Below are 18,217 nucleotides of genomic sequence, written 5' to 3'. Positions count from 1 at the left end.
GGGAAGAGCCGGCGTGTTACGGCCAATAAATGACCAATGCTGCGAACGCGACGACGAATAGTTGCGTATGTCGGCAGCTCCCGAAGCGATGCAGCTGCAGTCAAGAATAGCAAAAATGCGTAAAAACAGGAACAAAAATGTCACACTCTTTAAGGATAATTGCCCCAAAATTGGCACACCCAAAGTGGATTCCACATTATTCACGTGTGCAAGGCCAAACGGGTTTTCCATTTTTTATATTGCGATTCTTAAGGTCACGTTTCAGGGTCAAGCTGAGGCGTGCGACAAACTTTACAGGTGAACTGAAGGTGACCTTCCCGTCAATATTTCAGTACTTCACGGTGAAGTTTGAGAAATTTGGGTCGGAGATGGAAAAGTGGGCAGATTGAGGAAATCGGCGCGTTTCCAAGCCCAGCCCAATGGAAAAATGGCGTTGATTGATTGATTTTTTTTCTTTGAAGACGACTGATCTGGTGCCAGGGAGGACACGCTCACTTATTTGTTTCTGAGAAAGCTGAAGGGAAGGCAGGTTGACCCGAGATGGACCGGGGTGGGGAGATGGGCTCGACTCGGCTCGGGTGAAAGGCTCGAGCTCGGCGTCGCCCGCGTAGCAGACCGAGCGCTTTCAGTTTCGAACAGAGTGTCCATGTAGGGAAAAAAAATGGAACGCGGCCGAAGCGGAATCCGCAGTCATTGGGAGGCCGTGGGTTATTTTGACGACGGCCGCAAATGCTTCATACGGATGGCCACACGCAGACATTTTGGAGAATCGCACCAACTGGGACAAGATCAGAAAGGGAGGGAGGAAGGAACAAAAGGATTTGCGAGAGAACAAAGACTTGTCGGAAGAACTCCGGTTAAGTGGGAAAGTGGAAGGTCTGGATTAGTTTCGGGATCGCCCGACATGCTTTTTTCAACGGCAAAACCGATTCATATTATTTAGGGGTCGTCAACAATGACAAAAATATTTGGTTAACGGCCCCTTTTTTTCCACGACGAGCTAAACGTGGCTCGTCGATGACAAAAAGACGACGTGACGAGACCAAATTGTTAGCGTGCGGTCCGCCCGACGTTCAAATTCGTACATGTCGGGTCGTTTCAAAAAATGGCGATCGTCGTTTGGGCGCAACAAAAGCGCTCATCTCATTCATTCGCCTCACACACGCCGACACGCTTTCATTTGACGGAACGCTCGCTCTGACAACGGCAAGCCGTTACAAGACAGAGTCGATGTCGTCACGACGTTTTGAATTGGTTTATTTAGGCCACGCCAAATCTAAAGTTTTGCTTTTGCTGCTCGGCGTATTTCGGAGCAACGAGCATCGATTCCACAACGCTTTGTAACGCGTCATCTTTAGGAGCGCATCAGAAATGTTGAACCTTTTTGGACTTTTCCTCGACTGAATTGACGAAAACTAAACCACAACTTTTTTGGGGGGAGTTTTCGTCAACTAAAACTATCCCGAATAGGAATGACAATGTGATGAAAGATAAGTATTTTGGTCGGAACCGTCCGGACCAACGATGGGTCGATCGCGAGCCGTTCCCCTCACCTAATGGGATTTAGCAGCGGAGATACTCGCATGTCGGCGTCGTCAAGAATTCACGTCTCGTACATTTGGATGTCCTTTCGATTTCAGGGGAGCCTAAAGCAGAGGGAACCAAAGAAACAGTCCTGAGTTTTTTGGGGTTTTTATTTAAAAGACCGATTCATTGTTTGTTAAAAAACAACAAGAAAAAAAGCAAACATTTGGTAACCATCCTGTGCAGTTGATGTTGCAATCAATCAAGAAAGTCGACAAGACCAAAGTATGAACTCACTTTCTCAAGGTTTTGAATGAGAAACCACGTCCACATTTTTCCACATTTCCTTGAAAAATTAATGAAATCAATCTTTGTTATCGGCGATGCAAACGACACACGCCGACGCCGCCCTGATATGAAACAACTGGCGAGGATCCAGTGATCACTTGCTTCATCTCAACTTTGGCTACACCCTTCTGAATGATTCACGGCATCGTTGAGAACGGCTGCATTCAGGAGGGGAGCCGTTTCCATTTGAGGGGGAAAAAAAATAGAACGCACCAATAATGCTTGAGCAAATGCAACCATGAGCTCAGCATTCGCAGCAAAAAAATAAATCAATAAAAATCCGTTTGGATCGGCTCCCAAACTTAACGGGAAGCCTCACGTTAACCGTTAAATAGGAATCGAGCTCAAATTCATGGGAGAGGGATCATCGAGAAAATATGCTTTGTGGCAAGACAAATAACCACGACTCTTGTTGTTTTTTTTCCTTCCCAAGATAAAAGGCCATGCTTCAGACCACACACACACACACACACACCGCGCCAAACCTTCCACTTCCACTTCCGCGGTGGCAACGGCCTTTTTGGTGACATCACCGCACTTGTCCTGGTTGCGCAGTCCAATCATGTTCAAGCAAAAAAAGAGTGGACGGCGCGGGAGCTTTGAGCGTTTTTTTTCCAAGTACAAATCCAAAAGTGCAAACGGCATGTGAAAGTTCTTTCTCAAGTGGACCAGGCGCCATTTTGAAAGTCAACCCCAAATAAGAACAACAATAACTCATTCGGGTTCCAAAAAATGTTCAATACTTTTTCTCCAGTGACCTCGAAGCGCAAAAGGAAATAAATGTTCGTTACGATGTGACTGGAGCCTGACCGATCGGATGGTTATGCATCAGATACTCGTCGTAAAAAAGAAAAAGAAACGTCATTGCGAGAATATCTGCTTCCGACTCGGGATTGTTTGAGATCGCTGAAGTTCGTACTTCCGGCGCTGGAAGTCGCCAAATTGAAAATGTCGAACTTCCCGTTCAATCGAGACTTTTTCGTGTTTCCGTTTGGGGTTGAAAAGTCCGACATCGTTTTGATTGGCCCAAAACGCCTCAGTTGTTTTGTTCATTCCGCGCAAATGATATCAAGGGTAGTTTTTTCAAGCGGCCATGTTGCGGTCACATTAAAAAAATTTAAAAAAGGATAATTATAGTCATTTGACCGTAAAATAATCATTTCCAACAATTCCAAGAAGGCCCTAGCGAGCATTCCTAACGTCTTTTGACGACTGAAACCACATTCCCTTAACTCCTTGCAAGAGGAGCTCATGAAGCCACACATTAAAAGTTTCAACTTTGTTGTGAAGCAAATCAAATCAAAGTGTGGTGACTTACCGCATGTCGTCAACAAGTTCCGTCACTCGAAAGGGAGATTCGCTCCTGGTTCATGTCTAAAAAATGTTTGCAACTTACAACTGAGTTCATCAAATAAACGCCGCACAACCGCAATTTGCACAACGGCAGACGTTGCATTTTGTGCCACGCTCACAAAGATATCAAGAAGATCTGAGTGAGTTGTATTGTTTTATTGTTCTACAAGTCGACAATGTGTTCGGAACATCTGCAAAAGAGAAAAGTTGGAAGCGTTGCCGCTGCAGTTTTTTGTTTTCCGGTAATGACGTGCTTGTGCAACGCGGCCAAAGAAGAATGGCCTTCCGGTGGGCCAATTGGCGAGCGACGGCGACGCTACGAGTGTGACTCAAGAAACGCCTTGCAGCATCGCCGACACTGTTCGTACACCTTTTCAAAGTCGTCATCGCTTCCCTGCAGCAAAAACAAATAGAAACGGGTGAGACGAGGGATGAACATCCGCCTGCAGAATGTGACGATGAGCGGCGAGAAAGCCGCTTTAATGACGCCAACCCGACGCCGTTTAAAAAGAAAGCGGAATCGCCGCTTGGCTCCCCGCAGGGAAACCCATTCCAGAAGCCGACAGCCAATCTGGCAACGGCGTCAACAGGCATTCGCGTCGAAATGTTTGTATTCACAAACGTCGGGGAAAAAAACTAAAAAAAACTTTCCCCTTTCACGGAGTAATTTGTGCGATGAGAGATCTCAATCAGGCCGAGTCAAAGTTGCACAAAAATACCGTGAAACTGAACCAATTCTTTCCGTGATGAATTCATGCGCTTATGTGCAAATAAGACATTTGTTGTTGCCAGCACTGGACAGAAACAGTCTCCGGACCGATTACGAGACGTGAACGCGGAAAACGGGAGTCAATCCTTTTGAAATATCCAAAGTTGTTGCCCCATACCTCAAGTGGACCTTGACCACACAGAAAATCCCAATTTCCGGGCAACGGTGACGTGACATCGCCACCTCGTGGCGTATTCCGTCAAAGAAATGAGAGCGATTCGGAAATATTTGCACGAGACATTCCGAAAGGAGATGAATTCACACGGCCCGAGGTTCCTTTTGCGCGACTCAACCGCCTCAACTTGCAATTTGGGCTCAGCCGGACGAAAAACAAACAAAGCGATGAGTTGAGATGGAGTCAAGTTCAAACTATTTCTCGAAACCGCCCAAAATCCGAAAAGCAAAAAAAAAAAGAAAAGAAAAAGTTGTCCACGTTTGGAGCGTCGGCCAGACTGAGCTTTCTCGCTTTGGGCAAATCTTGTCAGAGTCGTGCTCGCGCTAAAAAGAGGCAAACGCTCGGCGTGTGGCGCTGACGCGCGCACTCATTTTGTTTCGCAAACTCGCTTGACGAATGGCGAGGCGCATCGATTCAGGGCCGAACATGAATATTTTGGAATCCTTCAAAGTCGGCTGCCTGGAGCCAACATTTCAGAATGTTGCGGCAGATGTGCCGCGCTACATTCCTTTATGGAGCACTCAAATTATTTTCGCCCCGCGCAAAACAATTGTTGATTTGCCCGAGCCCATCGAAGTTCCGAAGAGGCGGCAACTTGGCGGTGTTTACAAAGAAATAATCGACAATGCTTTTCTTACATTTGATTGATGAACAATCAAAGCGTTGACTTGCCATAAGCGTCTTGTTTTTTTTTTCTTTGGTATGGAATGGAAGGCAAACTATTCTTAGGAAATTTACTGGCATTTGCTGCCCGAGTGTTAACTCCGAAAGCGCACCGGCAGCAGTAACACATCTTCACTCGTTGGCGTGGGAGCGACAGATAAATGCCGGGTCGCGAGCTACGGCGCTTTGCTTGACACGTGACAGCAAACCGGATGTTTGTGGAACACGTTTTGGGCCCGTTTGGAGTTTGACACGCGGCGCCGAGTGGCGTTCCGTTGACCTTCCGTTCCATTTCTCTTCACTTGCGTCGCTCGCGTACTTATTAGCAACAAAACACTTTTGCGGCACCTGTTTTATGCTCGCTTGAATCTTTATGCCGTCCAAATGTGGAAGCGGCGCAATTAGGACAAAGCCTTTTGTACTTGGCGCCATGTTGAGAAAATCACGGACTGGATAACTTACGTAATAAGGATCTTTGATGATCAGCTGCTTTTGCGGGTCGTACGCACCGAGCAGTTCGATTTTTGCCCGGTGATTCTTCACAGTGTCGGCTTTGCGTTTCAAGTCGCTGAAAGGACAAGAGGAAAAAGTGTTGGGGTTTTTTTTTTTTTCTCTTTTACCGGACGATAGGAGAAGCAAAAAAAATAGAAATTAAAAACACGTCGACATGCTCTACCAGCAACTAATCCGATTCAAGTGTGTTGGCACTTGACAGGATGGAGGGAAACCTGGCCCGATCGGCCTTTTTCACTCGCGACAAGTTTGACACTTCTTATTGTGGCCAGATTAACATTTGCTGAGAAAAAAATGTGGGAAAGAAAAAAAAAAAAGTGCTCAAGGAGCATAGACATGGCATCCAAAGAACTCGCTAAGCTTCTTACAGATCTGCCGTGGCCATGTGATCTCAAAAATGATCCCTAAACGTTCAAAGTAGAAAAAAAGAAATTAGCCTTCACCCTGACCTTTTGAAAGAGATTAAGGAAGGATATTGCTCATTAAAAGGAGGAATTCACCACCGCGCTACGAACGAGGCGGAGTAGCACACAAGTTTTGAGTCTGTTTTCGGGACGGCCTAGATCGACCCCTTGCTTTTTTTTTTTTTTTTCCCCCATTCTCTTCTCTTGTTGATCCACGTTGGTCATCAATAACATTAAACACATGCTGTCAACATTTCTGCAGAACGCATTCTACTGAGCTCCAAAGTTGAAGGATGCAAAAAAAAGAAAAGAAACTACCACATACCTCAAATTGCTCTCGTCCATGCAGAGAATGAACTCAAAGCTCAGAAAGTCGTCCTTGGTCACCTGCAAGACAAAAGAAAGCACGTTGATGGGGAAATGTTGACACCATATGCAGCAAAACAAACAAAACCACAATTCCCAATAGAAGAAAGGACCACACCAAGCGCTTCCACTCAACGCACTGGCATGAGTCCACGGAGGAGAAAAAAAAAAAATTATTTGGCATGATAACCTCTTTCTTTTTCATGCAGCTGCGGCTGGCCAATAGGAGGGTGGGTGGGGGGGTTGGGGGGTACTATGGTGCTGATCCGCCACCACGAAAAAAACAACAGTTCACAATCTGTCGGTTTTGAGAACGACCGGAACGAAAATGACAGCCAATGATGAGAAAAGTTTCTTGTCAAACGTGAAGCTGACTCATACGACTTCCGATCGTCGTCAGATGCTATATATTTACGGATGGCATAAGACAATTTACTGGACACAAAGACCCCATTGAGTTTGAGATTTTGTGGCAGAATACATCATTTAGCATCCAAAATGTTGACCCCCCCTCAAAATTCACGACAATTACAGGCAGACACAGCAGATGTGATTCAAGCAGTGAATACATCAAAATAGAGGACGACGAAAAAAATAAAAAATGGCGTCGGTGCAAATGTGTCTAATAGCAAAGCAGTGGACTCCATCTCAGCTGTGGGATTCCCCGCAAAGGTCACCGGTGAGCACCGACGCGCCAACGTTTTGGGAGTCTTCAATTAACATTTTGTTTGTTTTTTTTGCGGGAGGAAACCAGAGCAGCCGGAGCTCAGTGCATTTGATTAGCCGCCTGCAGCGTCACAACCCGAAAGCCTCGTATATCGCCTTTTAAAACTTGTATCGTTGAACGACGACGATGGATGTGGCTTTCACCGCTTGATAAATGACAGATGCGCAGTCGCTTGTCAAAAGCAGCATGAACCACGGGATTCCCCTCCCCGAGGAGAACGCGGAGGACCAGAAGAGTCTGGAAATGGGTCGTCCGATGAGAGACGGGCAGCCGCTAATGGAAGCGGCAGACACGGATGACAGCGCCCCCGAGGAATTTCGAGGAAGTTTGATGAGCCCTTGGCGTCCGAACACAGCGGAGAGAAGCACGACAAAGCGCGAGCTGCAATCTCCAAACGTGTAATAAGATCAGAAGCACATTTTGCTGCGTGACGTTTCCACAGCCAAACAATAATTCAAGCTCGTGATTGATCGGGCTGAAAAGAATCAGCCGCTCCTGATAAATAAATAAACCAAAATAAAATGGATATTCATCTTATGTTAAAAAAAAAAAAAGTGTTTTGGTTGGAACGGCACCTCGGTTATCCATTTAAAAAAAAAAAAATACGAATCCTGGCAGGTCAAGTTTGTGTTGAATGTTTTGGCGCCAAAGTTGTGCTCGTCGCTCAAAACGTTGACTCAATGAGAACAAATTGGCTTGAAATGACAATTTGCTAAAAGCACTTTCGACAGAGGCTCGTTTGCTTGACGCGCGGCAAATATGACAACACATCGTGCCCGATGCGGTCGCCCTTTGTGGAAAAAGAAGCGCAAGGCGATGCGGCCTAATGAAGGAAAATGCGAGTGTCGAAGCTCATTGTGCGGAGGTCCCGCTTTGAGGAGATGAGCGTGGCTCGGCTTTGCACAGGGACAAACGGGCAAGATGGAGGAACCTGGCGAAAACCGTCAGCCTCTGAGAAGAAAAAAAAAAAAAAAGGCGGCAGGAGTTGAAATGTGGAAAATGCCCTAAATGGACAAACATTTTGAAGACTGGAAACATGCTGAGGAGGAGTGATGGGGATGCTAAATTTATGAACGCATCCTCTCGCTGCCATGTGATTCATCGCCCGCAGCCGCTTGTAAAGCGGGGCAGGCCTGACGTTTTTGAAAACTTGACGAGGGGGAGATGTCTCATGTTTCAGCCTCATTCTGATGGCCTGCTTTGGTGTGACCAATTTCAGAGTCTAATCAAACAATCGCGGCGACAGTCGGCATTTGGCGGCAACGGGGAAACTGTCGAGGCCGCGTGAGTCGAGTCTCCTGCTCGACTCTGTGCAAACGCCCGCGGCGTTTGAGCGCAGCGTCATGTGGGCCAGCATTCACAAGCTCAAAAAAACGCTCAGGCCGGATTGACAAGCGCGCTTCAAGTGACACAATTCAGATTTTTGGCTTTGTTTTTGCTCAACAGGGAACAACATCGTGAAAGCAAAAACATAAAAATTCCGGCGGTGGATATGCATCTGCTATCGGCCAATACACGCTAGAGTTGTCACAATGAACTTGACATTTGACAGTATGATATGAAACCAGTTGCATTTTGCAATCATCGGCCGCCAATAAGTACTACTTTGTCCAACATTTTCATCCGATTAGTCGAGTTATCAAAGAAATAATCGCTCGACACTCCAGTTGTGCGCTGACAATTGCGTTCCCCGACCTTGACTGAGCCATGCCGCACATTTCAAACAAGAAAACTCCCACTGCACATTGCCAAAGAAAAACAAAAAAAAAATTTGAAGCTGATGCGCTTGTCTCAATTTACTCACAAGTGAAAGTAAAACTCCAAGTTATTGTCTATCAATGGCAACAGGCGTGGGACAGACAGACAGACAGATATATGGATTGAACATTCTGCCATCTAGTGGCCAAGCAATTAATTGTTGCCAGCGACTAATCAGTCACACCTGCCCAGTTCAAAGTTCAACAACGTCTTTTTGTGAGTCAAACCCACGGCGTGCCTAGTCGAAAGGTCAGTTCATAGCACGTGACCGCCGACTAGAAGAAAATGTTTGCAAGTACCGCGCGACGTCAAAATGAACCTCCGTGTACGAACGTGTCGAAACTGTCCTTGTGGCTCAAAAGTTTAGCGTGGAGTTTTTCTGCCGCCAAAATGAATGCATGAAAGTTGATCAGTGCGCTCAACAAACTCGTCGATGAATAGAGATACCGGTATATAGCAACTTCATTCATTCTGTGAGGAAAAGCAAATTAATGACGCTAGCGGCCTCCAAGTAAAATAAGAGTTCTTTTCTTTTTGCCCGTGTCTCCTCTTAATATTCTCTCCAGCAGCCTGGGCATTCCCTTTACAAACGTGCCATGTTTTTGTTTTTTTTTTTGTTTTAATAAAATAATACCGCCGGTCAATGCAGTTTTCTGTTGCAGTTAGTGGCTTCGTAATTGAAGTTCAGATAGAGGAGCAAAGATTTGCAGTAAATTCATCATTTTTGAGCCAATTAAGTCAATGTTGTTATATGTGCAACATATGGAATAACCTAATGTAATAATCAATATAAGAATGTCATATGTCATTCATGTGACGTGCAAATGGAGATGAAAACAAAAACAAAAATGACCGGTCAAGAGAAATGCAGAGAACGTGCTTCCCAAATTTTGAGGAAATACATTATTGGTTGCGGAAGAAAAGCATACGCAGCTAAAGAAGTATTGCAATGGAGCGTGCGGAAGCCTCGGAACGTGCTCGGTACCTGGCGGGCCATATGAGCCGTCTCGATGCCACGTCCTTTTAGGCAGGCCAGCCCGCGGGGATCGGGCGAGCAGCCCACATTCCAGTCGGACGTGGCGCCGCTGTCAATGAGCCACTGCAACAACACACAGCAAAAGCGGGTGACGGTCGTACCTGCCGGGCCACGTGTCTCATGGGCACGTCGTGCCGCTTCATGCAGGCTAGGCCGCGATGGTCGGGCGGGTTTCCTATCTCATAGGTGGACGTGGCGGCGCTGTCTATCCTCCACTGGGTGGGGGAGAGAGCACGCAGAACAAGACATGAGTTCTCCCACTCAGCTGTTCCGAATTGAGCTAAATATGACAATGATTTTCCTGAGGCTTTATCACTTTTTATTTATTTTTTAGTATTGCATGGCTGGTTGCATTAAATGCTCTCTCCCCCCATGCTTTCAAAATGCATATGCTTAGCCTGCAATAATGTATTAGCAAGCGTTCTTAACATTTAAACGTTGAATTTGACAATCGTGACAAGTCACTTTTGTGTATGGGGTATCTACTAATCAGCCGCCGATATTGGCTAAAAAATCTGCCACGCAATTTGATATACATATTTGTACTTGATGTTTAAGGTCTCTAAAACTTGATTCAGACTAGTCATAATTCAAGTTCAAGATATGTCCAATTCCATTCGCAAATCAGCAGCACCACTCTATCTGTACCTTGTCAACAACGCCTGCATCGGTTGCCAACTTCCTGAAGACGGCCTCTGCAATGGGGGACCTACAGATGTTCCCTGTTTAAAAAAAAAAAAAAACATTGGAAAGGATTTGATGAAAATAGTTTTCTAAGTCACATCACACAATACTATCCATTTTTGAACACCATCTGATGACTAAAAAAACAACATTTTGTATTAGCAAGGCAGACAAAACACAGACCCGTGATTCCCAATCTTTATTGAGTCAAGGCACATATTACTAAAATCTCTCAGCACTCTGTCCAACAAAAAAAGAAAAAAGTGACAAATAGTACATACAGTGAAATAACAATCTCATCTCAAAGTGACATCAGTAGTTTGTATTCTTTTGAGGGAACATATGCGCAGACCAGTTCAACAGGGACTGTTTGAACCGCTTTCCACGCGATGCCTTCAATCCAATGAGATTCGTTCATTAGCCAGAAGTTGAGCCTCACTGTGTTTGTTGACGCACTCGGCCTGCCATGGACGCTGTTTCTACACACTGCTCCAGTAAACGGAGTTAGGCTCGGCGTTTGGACCAGAAAGAAATAACAAATGCTCATCGAATTTTAACTTTGACTGACGCTTACTGGACAACTGAACACAAGTTCAGACTGATATTTCAAGCGAACTTGTCAGTGGTGATTCATTCCGTTTGTGACATTGACGTGAATTTGCGAACACTGGGAAGCACGAAGCGTCTAAATTATATTTTCAAATACTGATAAACGTGTGTATTTTCGACCTTTGGTGCATGTTTAAAAAATGAAAAGTGCGTTGCTTACCCAGACAGACAAACAGAACAGATTTGCTACCAGAGGCCGCCATTTTGCAAATGACGTAAGCGGGTCCTGTGCCGTCGTGTGAAGTGGCGGACAACACTGTGCCTGAATAAAAATAACACGTCGGAAATAATAATAATAATAATAATAAAGCAATAAATATCCTAAAGCAAGCAAACAAACAAGCTTTTTTGTTATAGGTAATCAGGCAAAGAGTATAAAATCCTTTGGATCCTTATCATTTACTGAATTTGGTCATGTACATCTACTTTCTACATGAATAAAAATGTCATAAACTAACATTTGTCATTTAAATATCTTTGAGGAAAACAGTAGAAAATGATGTCAGCTTGCCACATGTTAATTGTGTGCAACCAAAAGACAAAACTTTGCAAAGTAGCAACCATCTCTTTATTCTATCATTTTATATTTTAAAGCCAATCACCAACACGAAATATGCACGTGAGGTGCAGGTATCATTTTTGTTCACTTGGGGTCACCAGCCTCACATACTACACTTCAGTACCTAAAACTTTTGAATGTGTCTGTCTTTAAAAGGTGCCGCCCAGGCTATTGAATGAGGTGGAGAGCTGGAAAAAGAGGTGATCAATTTTCCAGGTCAGCAGAAATGTCGCTCACTTCGCATCACTTCTGAATCCCCTTCTGTTTGCAAATCTTGCCCAATTGTTGCCAAACAAAAACAAAGGATAGGCATTTTTTTCCCTTTTAATTGCAGAGGTGGGAATTCCCCAAAAAGTTTCCGAAAAGCTCCTGGAGACTAAGCGAACAGTGCAGCGCGAGGCTCTGGGCCTACGCTCTAAATTGTACATAGTCTGAATGATTATTTGTCTATATGTCCCGCGATCGAGCGGCGACGAGTCCGGGGAATACCGCGCCAGTCGCAATACGCGACAACAAATCGACTTGTGTTTTTGATGATGTCAATTCCAAAGCCTTAAATGCACTGTGACGACCATGTTGCAGTCACGCCATCTTGCCATGGTGCTGACAGTGCCATCTTAAAATAAAGCCAGCCTGTTAGTCCACTTCCAATCCTTAAAATCTCCATTTTTAATCAGCCTGACATGTGGCCGGCGTCCGTGGCGACGTTAGCGGGCTCAAGTGCACATCTGGTGGTAAAACAACAAAGACAGAAGAAGTCTCAGGGGCCAAACGATACCATCCAATTGGATGCTGTTTTGAGAACATGACTGCTCAGGGTCCACTTTGGCTGCAACTTTGGTTTCAAAGTCGCCGACAAGATGAAAAACAAGGAGAGCTTTCAATCGCGATGCCAGCGGAACAAAGAACAGCGTCAACGCGTCTGTTTGCTTTTTGTTAATAACTTAGTTTCCCTCGTGGATTTTCGGCCTGCTTTTTTTCATCCACATAAGTGTCGAGGACTATTCGCTGGCAGGATCAATTAGGAGAAGATGACGAATGGTCTTGACGCCATTGGAAGGTGATGCGTCACAAAACAGCGGTCAGAAGATGATTTTTTATGTATTTATTTTTTAATTCATCTCGTCAGATGAGTCATCTACTTGCTGGACATGAATGATTTATTGTGAGTGTTATTTGTGTTTTTGAATATCTGCTCCTAGAAAATAAAAATAAAACAATCCCCATCCGTCATTTGCTCGTAAGTGGGCATAAGGCAAGGCAAGATAGCTTTATGGACGTAGCGCATTTCGGGACAACTCAATGTGCTTCTCATCGTTAAAAGTGCCACAATTAAAAGCAGTTACAAACAAAAGAATCCAAGACATTTAAAAACAAAGTCATGGCGGTCCAAGAACATCCATCCATTTTTGCGAAGCGCTTATCCTCACGAGGAGCGCAGGCGTGCGGGCTTTTAAAATGGCTTAAGATGTGTTAGACCAGCAAAGAAAAGCCAGAGCAAAACCCAATGAGTATTATTTCTGCTTGACAGCAACATTATTTGGAACTCATTCATTGCCATTCATGGCAATGAGTTTGAATTCAAAGCTCCTTGTGAAAAACAAAACTTCAACTGGTAATATTTAGTCACACGCCATTAGCGATAAGTCATGCTAACAAGTTAGCGGTCGGCGTGACGACGCTCACATCGGCTTATTTACAGCGCCGATGATAGCGTAATATTGCTCGCGTTGTTATTTGGGAAGCCGAGCAGCCTTCCCTGTAATTATTTGTACAGAACTCGTGTCGTTATGGACGGACATGTGACGCAAGATTCGTATCTTGTTAGCGACTTGAAAATGGCATCGGGGCAAAAAGATCAAAACAAAACCCTTCGAGTCTGAATCCAATTGGCTTATTTTCAGCTTGCTATTTTGGGCCACGCACAGTCACCATGTTATTTTTAATCCTGTTTTTCGCTTCTTTCATTGCATTGCTTTTTAATCAACCTCACTTTTTGCCATTCAGATGCCTTCTTTGTTTTGTTATTATTTTCAATACTTCAAAGTCCAGTTTTCTGCTTGCATATTGCACAGGTTACACACTTGCAGAACAACTGTGAAAAAAAAAGAGAAACATTTCTAGACTGTGTTCTCAGTGTACCACCTTTTTATTTCTTATGCAGGACAGCCAAGCGAGAATATAGCTCTTAAAAGTTCCTCTCCTGAATTTGACTCACCACACAAGAATTTGAACGCTGCTGAAGCACAAAGTTGTGTGACAGCGTGTGTTAGCGTTGCACAATGTTACGCTTGTGTTTGTTCCACAATGTTGTGTGCATCCGTTTTTTTCTCCCCACAATGTTGTGCATATCTTTGTTGATTCTTCGCCATGTTTTGGTGTGTATTTGTCTTTATGTTTCACGGCGTTGCGTTCAACGACGATTGTTCCACAATGTGGTGTATCTTTTGTTGTTTCTCCGCATGTTCCTTCCCGTTACATTTCGGTAACGCTCTTTTCATGTCATTCGTTATCACCTATCTGCTTTGCCATAAATAATCCACCAAAGACCAAATGAAAAACTTTTCAACCTTATGTGACAAAACACAGAAGTAGTCATCGCGCAAACAAAGTTGTTTTCCGTGATACTGTAAAACCGACAAATAGACGGCGACTAATTGAGTGCGATGAGACCTTATTGGTGGCAATTAGCGCCCGCATGCATAATGAGCGGAGCGCTCATTAAGACATATTACAACAGCAGCATGCAAAAGATGCCGGCGGAAATTGGATGTTTTCATTTGCGAGGCCTCTTCTTTAATTGAGCCGGCCGCTTCCATTCACGCTCGGAAGATGGGCCTTAATTGCGGCGAATGACTCGGAGAAAACCAAATCGTTTAGACGACGTCAAATGGAGGAATACGTTCGTCAACGGACGGAGACTTCAGCGTGGGAGCCGGAGCTCGGGGGAAAAGTCATTAATTAGCGCAACGTCTGACTCGCTCTTCCTTCACAAATAAGTCATTACGGCCATGTTTGATGGACAAGAAAATCAATTCATGCAGCATTAGCTAAAGAAAAAAAAAAGTCAAGTGTTTCAAACTGAACTGAGCCGAGATATTTCGCTTCATCCTCCGCGTAGATCGACTACGACAAGTTCCGTACTGATTAGCCAAGAGAGATTCTAGGTCTGAATCTTGCCTCCGTAGCAACTCGAGTTTCCTCCCTCACCATGTTCTGTAGCATGATAAATATCCATATAATTCTCTTTTGTTGTTTTTATTTGGGGGGGCAAGTCATAAAACTCAGAAAGCGAGCAGCCAGACCCACCAGAAATAACTCTTGGGTTTATGAGACCAATCAGTTAAACACAGAGACGCAGCTGGGAAAAACCCAAAGACGAGAGTTTGAGAAACCATAAGGGGGGGGGGGGGGGGGGCATATTCGGCAGGGGGCTGTCATTGGGGTCCTTGGCTGCGACATCACACTGGTGGAGGGTAGCTGAATTAAACAAAAAACATTTTAAAGAATGAATATAAATATACTCAGAAATGTTTTGAAAACCAAAAATGTGTAGAAAATTAAATCAAATTGGAAATGATTGAAAAATTGACAAAAAAATGACGAGCCTTCTTGATGATGAATTAACACATTGAAATCTCATTAGAAACTGACTACTACAGAAAAAAAATGCATGCAAACATTACTTATCTTAAAATTATATTTGTTCTGATTCCCCAAACTACAATAAACGAATGCTTGTCACACAAAGGGTGCCCCAAAATGTCTCTAAGATGAAGAAGTTTAGGCAAAAAAAAAAAAAACTGCCAAGGAATTTTCAGCTTGTTTGAAATAAATCAAATAGCTTCCAGCTGTTTCCGACAACCGGTCAAAACGCATCAATCGGGGCCATGACCCTTGAAATGAAAACATTTTTTTCACACATCAATGGCTTGCGCAGGTGCTCCTATTGAAGTTTGACAGGTGTGTTTCGAACTTGTTTATTGATGTTGGCCACTGCCAAGTCTTAAATCATGAATGTTCCCAACTTCATTCAAAGCTCCACTTTTGCACCACTTCTTCTTTTTCGCCTTGTCACGTTGAGCTGCTTCTTCTTCGGTCACCGGACAAGCGTCCTTAATTTGGTCCCTGTCGCCCTCTAGTGACAAGAGCCTGAATAAAACTGAATTAAGACTATTCTGAGGCCTCCTTTGGAAAATCCAGTCTCCGAACCTTTATGCCACCTTTCCTTAACCTGTTTTGGATGACATCAAGGAGAGATTCTGATGGTGCTTTCTTTTCAACATAGTAAAGGACCGAAAGGTTTCAAAGAATTTGACTCCATTTTGACACCAATAGAAACTTACAATGCTTTATCATAGCACTAAAACACATTTCATAACAAATTTGAATACAAAGCATTTTGGTCCTCTTGTACAAGCTTTCCACACAGTACCAAGCAGGATGTATTCCACTTTTAGAACGTTGTATTAGTTTTTGTGCGTTGAAGTACGGCCATACATGGCTCACAGGCCACGGGTTTTCCACCTCAGCTGAAAAAGAAAAATGGAATCTGGTTCTATGTGACAGTTGAGCGAAAAGGATCAGTCTCTTTTCTTGGCTAAGCGCGCCTTCCGCTTGAGCTGCAGTGTCTTGAGCTCGGTCATGGTGGAGAAGGTCCTGTACAGCCACACCATCTGGGCAGCAACACAAAACTTGGCTTTAAAGTTTGCGAGCTTACAGCTAAAACAACGGCAAATGTCATAGGCTGGCTAATAAAACTAATATTGATATTGTGCTTGGTGTTAAACTAAAAGAGAATGAAATATGATATGACAACCTCTCAGCACTCACCACAATGATGAGAGCGTTGAAGAGCAACGGGATGGAGAAGACCAACGATATGAACATGCCATTGGAGTCAAAATATTGAAACTCCGAAAACGACCTGCAAGAGGTTTTACTCAGTCAAGTGGACATTGGTATTCCATAAGATAGGAAATTTAAAATAAATACCTCCAGTTCATTGCTGCTAGCTCGTTTAAATATTCTGCACCGTACACCAAGATAACTGAGGGAAACATGGAGCATAATATATATATATAATTATTATTTTTTAATAATGAATAAACAACCTATTGTGACCCAATGCTTATGTCCACTTACTTAGAAGCAGGAAGTGGCAGATCTGAGCTCTATAATACTTGCACGTTACAACAGTCAAGCAGAGACAAGCTACGTGAAACACAGCACCACCGACAAGCCACGGTTCTGACCACTTCACCTGAAAATAAAGTCAAATGACACGCTGAGAATACAGTAAAAATAACGCACAAAACGCGCAAGCAGTAGCATCGCTAATTTAGGAATTAAAGTTGAACCTACAGACATGAGGAACGTCCAGATGGATGTAATTCTTAAATTACTAAAGGCATCGATAGGTACGGAGCTGATGTTGACAGGTTTTGGGGTTGCCATCTTTAAAAAAAAAAAAAAAAAGGAAAGAAAAGATCTCTAATATCGCCAGGCTGCAGAAAGTATACAAAACAAGACGCCACTGCCGTCACGAAGCAAACCTTTCCGTCGCACCAAAATTACGTCACAATAACGTGACCATAATTCGGAAGTACAAGTGAGTTTTTTTACATTTATTATTATTTTTATTTGAATAACATATTTGAGCATACGGAAATGGCAACAATCAGAATTTCTTTTGAAGTACAAGTGAAGTGGCCAAGGGAAACGATTAAATCAATTAATAAAATATATAAATATTTGGCACGTTTGATATTTCGTCCTAACAAAATAACTCACCATCTTGCCGTAAATCTCACCTCACCGCCTCGGGAAAGTGCAATTTCTTCTTATTTGGGGCTTTGCTGGGAATTAATATATTATATATATATATATATGGGAGGAAACCGGAGTACTCGGAGGAAAACCCACGGCCTGCCATGCATGTTTTTGGAATGTGGGAGGAAACCGGAGTATATATATATATATATATATATATATATATATATATATATATATATATATATATTTAGCGGCACGGTGGACGACTGGTTAGCACGATGGCCTCACAGTGAGAGACAGCATCGGGCGTGTGTTCGATCCCGGCTCAGGCCATCCTGTGTGGAGTTTGCATGTTCTCCCCGTGCTTGCGTGGGTTTCCTCCGGGTACTCCGGTTTCCTCCCACATTCCAAAAACATGCATGGCAGGCCGATGGAACATTCTAAATTGCCCCCAGGTATGAGTGTGAGCGCAGATGGTTGTTCGTCTTTGTGTGCCCTGCAATTGGCTGGCAACCAGTTCAGGGTGTCCCCCGCTTACTGCCCGAAGATAGCTGGGATAGGCTCCAGCACCCCCCGCGTCCCTAGTGAGGAGAAGCGGTACAGAAGATGGATGGATGGATATATATATATATATATATATAAAATATAATCCATGAAACTCGACCCCTTCTGTAAATTTTTGGGTCGTACCAGGAATCCTGAGTCATGTATGGAAAGTTTCTTGTCCCTCTGACCATATTTTAGCAACTTAAACAAAATGTTTTTACATAATCGGTGCTTTACATAATCTACGAAAACCGCAATTGTCGTGATTTTTTTGGGGGTAGTTTCAGAAATCCTAGTGCATTTCCCAAGGCACTCTGACCTATTTTTCTAGCAACTTGAATTTTTTTTTCCCATAAACTGGGCGCCTTGCGTTATTGATAAAAATCAACACCCTCGAGTGGTACATTT

At 43.8% G+C, this 18,217-nt stretch overlaps 2 protein-coding genes across 3 annotated transcripts; both read right to left on the bottom strand.

The window, feature by feature from the left end:
* Positions 1-3,366: 3,366 nt before the first annotated feature.
* acp1 (acid phosphatase 1) lies at positions 3,367-11,167 on the bottom strand. Of its 2 annotated transcripts, none has more exons than XM_088286273.1 (6): positions 11,090-11,167; positions 10,285-10,358; positions 9,738-9,851; positions 6,075-6,136; positions 5,295-5,400; positions 3,367-3,619 (listed from the first exon to the last, which is right to left on the bottom strand). In XM_088286273.1, the coding sequence occupies exons 1-6, from the start codon at positions 11,130-11,132 to the stop codon at positions 3,542-3,544; spliced, it is 477 nt and encodes a 158-aa protein (XP_088142399.1). In that variant the 5' UTR covers positions 11,133-11,167; the 3' UTR covers positions 3,367-3,541. The 2 variants fall into 2 exon arrangements, with proteins under 2 accessions (XP_088142399.1, XP_088142400.1); XM_088286274.1 differs by lacking the exon at positions 9,738-9,851 and adding an exon at positions 9,586-9,699.
* A 4,658-nt stretch (positions 11,168-15,825) lies between these two features.
* On the bottom strand, positions 15,826-17,068 carry tmem18 (transmembrane protein 18). Its single transcript, XM_088286428.1, has 5 exons — positions 16,853-17,068; positions 16,634-16,751; positions 16,484-16,538; positions 16,322-16,415; positions 15,826-16,164 (listed from the first exon to the last, which is right to left on the bottom strand). The coding sequence occupies exons 1-5, from the start codon at positions 16,943-16,945 to the stop codon at positions 16,072-16,074; spliced, it is 453 nt and encodes a 150-aa protein (XP_088142554.1). The 5' UTR covers positions 16,946-17,068; the 3' UTR covers positions 15,826-16,071.
* Between the last annotated feature and the right edge of the window lie 1,149 nt (positions 17,069-18,217).

This window comes from Idiotropiscis lumnitzeri, chromosome 21, assembly GCF_059441095.1.
Source record: "Idiotropiscis lumnitzeri isolate Australia: NSW breed Sydney's pygmy pipehorse chromosome 21, RoL_Ilum_1.0, whole genome shotgun sequence".
Lineage (NCBI taxonomy): Eukaryota > Metazoa > Chordata > Actinopteri > Syngnathiformes > Syngnathidae > Idiotropiscis > Idiotropiscis lumnitzeri.
The sequence above is the reverse complement of the archived record's forward strand: the minus strand, read 5'-3'. Positions and strand labels throughout refer to the sequence as shown.